Source organism: Homarus americanus, unplaced genomic scaffold (genome assembly GCF_018991925.1).
Source record: "Homarus americanus isolate GMGI-L3 unplaced genomic scaffold, GMGI_Hamer_2.0 scaffold36970, whole genome shotgun sequence".
NCBI classification, from domain to species: Eukaryota; Metazoa; Arthropoda; class Malacostraca; order Decapoda; family Nephropidae; genus Homarus; species Homarus americanus.
Window position 1 is genome coordinate 3,538,569 of NW_024740094.1, and position 4,757 is coordinate 3,543,325.

The 4,757-nt window shown below is 39.5% G+C and overlaps 1 protein-coding gene across 1 annotated transcript; it reads left to right on the top strand.

Annotated features, from left to right (window-relative positions):
• Window positions 1-953: 953 nt before the first annotated feature.
• Window positions 954-2,320, top strand: LOC121875161. The gene is made up of 4 exons (XM_042379597.1): window positions 954-1,066; window positions 1,174-1,342; window positions 1,464-1,534; window positions 1,847-2,320. Exons 1-4 carry the CDS (start codon window positions 1,064-1,066, stop codon window positions 1,940-1,942), a joined length of 339 nt encoding a protein of 112 aa, XP_042235531.1. The 5' UTR covers window positions 954-1,063; the 3' UTR covers window positions 1,943-2,320.
• The last annotated feature ends 2,437 nt before the right edge of the window (window positions 2,321-4,757 follow it).

Consider the following 4,757-nt stretch of genomic DNA (forward strand, 5'->3'; position numbering starts at 1 on the left):
CCCTCATGTTAGTGGCCCATATAATTGATCCCCCCTCATATTAGTGACCCACATAACTGATCCGCCCTCATGTTAGTGACCCACATAACTGATCCTCCCTCATGTTAGTGGCCCACATAATTGATCCCCCCTCATGTTAGTGACCCACATAACTGATCCTCCCTCATGTTAGTGGCCCACATAACTGAACCCCCCTCATGTTAGTGGCCCTTATCTCATTCACTCATAAATAGTGGGACTTACGGTTGATATACACTCAGGAATTATAGCCATAATCCATTTATAATAAAACAAGAAACTTCAATTGGGTTTTGTTACAAAAATCCCAATATATATTATATGTGTACCAACCTGGTTAACTGGGGAATTAACCAGCGTAACATTTTTAAACCTGGATATACATAACAAATAGTACAAAAGGTTGAAGTGGCATTAATAATATCGTACAGTTTCAAAAAAAAAATCTCTGGTCTTAGTCCAGCTTTCGTCTCTTGTTTTCCTAAATATTAGCCCCGGGGAGTGAGTGCCCCGCCCCATGACGCCATTATCCACTATCTTCCAGGAACGGTCATCTACCTCGTATTCTAAGATACTTTTCTTCAATGACGCTTCTCTCGCAAACGACCAAGAACCCACGTTTATCTGGCAGGACACATCTCGCAGAGCTATTTCTTTCTTTCACTACCTTATTCACAATGTCATCGGTCAAGAAATGATGCAGATATACAATGGGTCACACACATATGGCCACACCTAGTGGAGGTTGAGGATACACTTTCCATCCCTCCCGACATATCACAGTGTATACGTATCGTTTCGGAACTCGTTGATCTCACCCTGCACAGATATATTTAGGTGCGAGTGTACATAACAATAGTCCGAAAGGTGAAGTGACATTAATAATATATTACAGTTTCAAAAAAAATTATGTGGTCTAAGTCCAGCCTTCGTCTCAGCGGAGGAGAACCTGGCGTGTATATAAGGGAGCGAGGTCCAGGGAGTCACACTTGGCCTGACAACCTCATCTCCTACACAGCTCCCCCAACGCCTCCTGCCATCCATAATGGTCGGTGACAACATGACTTTTGCCATGTGTTTTGTTTTACTTGTGTCCTGTTTTAGTCATCCATCAAGTTATAATTGTTCTTGAGTTAATGTGAGGTGTACCCACAGCTGCGCCTGTTGGTAGTGATGACCGTCGTGACGGTGGCCCTTGGCAGTAGCATCATCCCTAACACTCCCAGCTGTGTCTTCTGGTGCAATTACCCAAATGATGTCAACGCCGGTGCCTCCTACTGCTGCATTAATTCAAACAATAACATTATCGAAAATACAAATCCAGGTCAGTGTAAATTACTGTTTTATACAATGGTACATGATTATATAACTTGATGAATAACATATTTCTGAAATATACTTATTTAGAACATATTATATAACATTTCATTACTTTCTTTCTTTAGCGGGAAACCCTGGCAGATGTGTAAAGCATTCCTTCTGCGCCAGGATCGAGAGGAAACCGCTCACTCCTATCGTAAGTTTACTATGACTTTATTTAACTTTATTTCATCATTTTTATGAAACTTTTCATAAAATTTACTAATTATATTAAGCTTAGCGTCACTCTATATTAATCTAACACGTTTTCTTAAGAATAAATCCAAAAAGGCACCAAATTTATCTGTACAAAAAAAAAATTAAATGTCATATTTAACATTAAGTTGTGTCTTGTTTTACATAAAATGTGAAGATTATCACGAATATTTTATCTTAAATATAGTTATTGTTCAGTAAGTAAATGGTAATTATTACAATATTCTAATGTATCGTTCTCACACCTGAACAGAGATGTGGTCATGATGACTATTGTCCCAACAACGAAAAATGCTGCTATGACGCCTGTCTGGGGCACCACACCTGCAAGGCTCCACTTCCCCATTAACTCCTTGCACAACGTCACGCCGTCTGTTCCACCCGCTGCCCCTCTCGGCGTCACACCTAAAACACTGACCATATAAACAACACCAATACGAGCACTCAGCAGCACCAGACGTACCTACCCGCCCAGTAATGCAGTTCTCAAGAAAGTTCTTTTGGGGCAGAAGCGCGAGGCAAGAAGGAACACTTTAGTTGTCTCGAAATGGGACTTGTAACTGGAACGTGATCCACTTGAATACCACCAAATGTTACACTTGTGTTATATGAACTGCGTATTATTATTGCTGTTATTATGTTCTAGTGATGCTCTTCAAGTTTGTTGTATTTGCTTCATGTTCATTAGAGAGAAGTTAATCTTCTTACAATAAAGTTGTTGCCGTCAGTTCAAAAGTTTCAATTCCACGAACACATATTATGAGCGGCATTGTATCATGAAATCAATGTTATGGGTGGGAGTTGTAGATCAGCTGATAAGGTAACAACAAAACACGACTGGTTGTGTCCAGGCTTGTGTCCAGACATGTGTCCAGGTTTATGTCCAGGCTGGGGATTAATACCTTACCAGGACAAACTACTCCCACTTAATTTCTAAAACATTTATAAACAGGTGCAACAACCATAACGCTACGGGTTCCTCCTACAGTTTGATGACAATGTTGCGGCATTAATAAATTAACTGGTTAACTAGTACACCTGGGACAATAACCTGTTGTTTTTACCTGTAAGGTATTGATCCATTGTCTGCATGTCACCAAGCATGATTCCATTTGCACACTTATCTCTCAACAGCTATATATTTGTAATAGCTTCCAGACAGAGTCGGTTGTTTCTCACGCAACATATGTTTATAACACCTCGTGCCTGAACATTACTACACCACGTCCAGCCCCTCATAACACCATCTGTGAGGGAGTTACTGCACCACGTGATGCCCCACATAACACCACCTATGAGGGAATTATTACACCACGTCAGGTCCCTCATAACACCATCTGTGAGGGAATTACTACACCACATCAGGTCCTTCATAACACCATCTGTGAGGGAATTACTACACCACGTCAGGTCCCTCATAACACCATCTGTGAGGGAATTACTACACCTCATTAGGTCCCTCATAACACCATCTGTGAGGGAATTACTACACCACGTAATGCCCCTCATAACACCATCTGTGAGGGAATTACTACACCACGTCAGGTCGCCTCATAACACCATCTGTGAGGGAATTACTACACCACGTGATGCGCCTCATAACACCACCTATGAGGAAATTACTACACCGCGTCAAGCCCCTGTTAACACTATCTGTGAGGGAATTACTGCACCACGTCAAGCCCCTGGTAACACCATCTGTGAGGGAGTTACTACACGACGTGTCTGCTGTTCAACACGTGACCTTCACTGTAAACATCAATCTGTATGTTTACTGTTTGTTCCTTTACCTTTCTCTAACGCACGCTTTTGTTAAACCAACAATGTATGTAATAAGTCATTTATGTCCAATATATATTTTCAGCCTTCGGGCTGCAGAACTTTTTCAATAAACCGTTAATTAGTAATTATGATTATTATCACGATTATTATTATTATTATTATAATTATTATTATTATTATTATTATTACTATTATTATTATTATTATTATTAATATTATTATTATTATTATTATTATTATTATTATTTCATCACATCACCTGTACAGTATTACCAGAAATAATAACTGTTGGATCAATTCAAAAAATCAACCTTAATATATTTTTAACAATTGAAAAGAATTAAGATAATAAAATAATAATAATAATAATTAAAATAATAATAATAATAATAATAATAATAATAATAATAATAATAATAATAATAATAATAATAATAATAATAATAATAATAATAATAATAATAATAATAATGATAATAGTAATACTGATAATAAATAACCACATACAGTATAGTTATCTTATAAGGTACCGGGAAGTGTCCAATAAAAACAACAGACTATGAGTGTCCTGACCGGGAGGTGAAGGCTTAAGAAGTGAAGTAACTACAAATGTCCTATAGCTACATATAACTGATCCTCCATCATGTTAGTGGCCCACATAACTGATCCTCCCTCATGTTAGTGGCCCACATAACTGATCCTCCATCATGTTAGTGGCCCACATAACTGATCCTCCCTCATGTTAGTGGCCCACATAACTGATCGTCCATCATGTTAGTGGCCCACATAACTGATCGTCCATCATGTTAGTGGCCCACATAACTGATCCTCCATCATGTTAGTGACCCACATAACTGATCCTCCCTCATGTTAGTGACCCACATAACTGATCCTCCATCATGTTAGTGGCCCACATAACTGATCCTCCATCATGTTAGTGGCCCACATAACTGATCCTCCCTCATGTTAGTGACCCACATAACTGATCCTCCCTCATGTTAGTGACCCACATAACTGATCGTCCATCATGTTAGTGGCCCACATACCTGATCCTCCCTCATGTTAGTGGCCCACATAACTGATCCTCCCTCATGTTAGTGACCCACATAACTGAAAGTCCATCATGTTAGTGGCCCACATAACTGATCCTCCCTCAAGTTAGTGACCCACATAACTGATCGTCCATCATGTTAGTAGCCCACATAACTGATCCTCCCTCATGTTAGCGGCCCACATAACTGATCCTCCCTCATGTTAGTGACCCACATAACTGATCCTCCCTCATGTTAGTGGCCCACATAACTGATCCTCCATCATGTTAGTGACCCACATAACTGATCCTCCCTCATGTTAGTGGCCCACATAACTGATCGTCCATCATG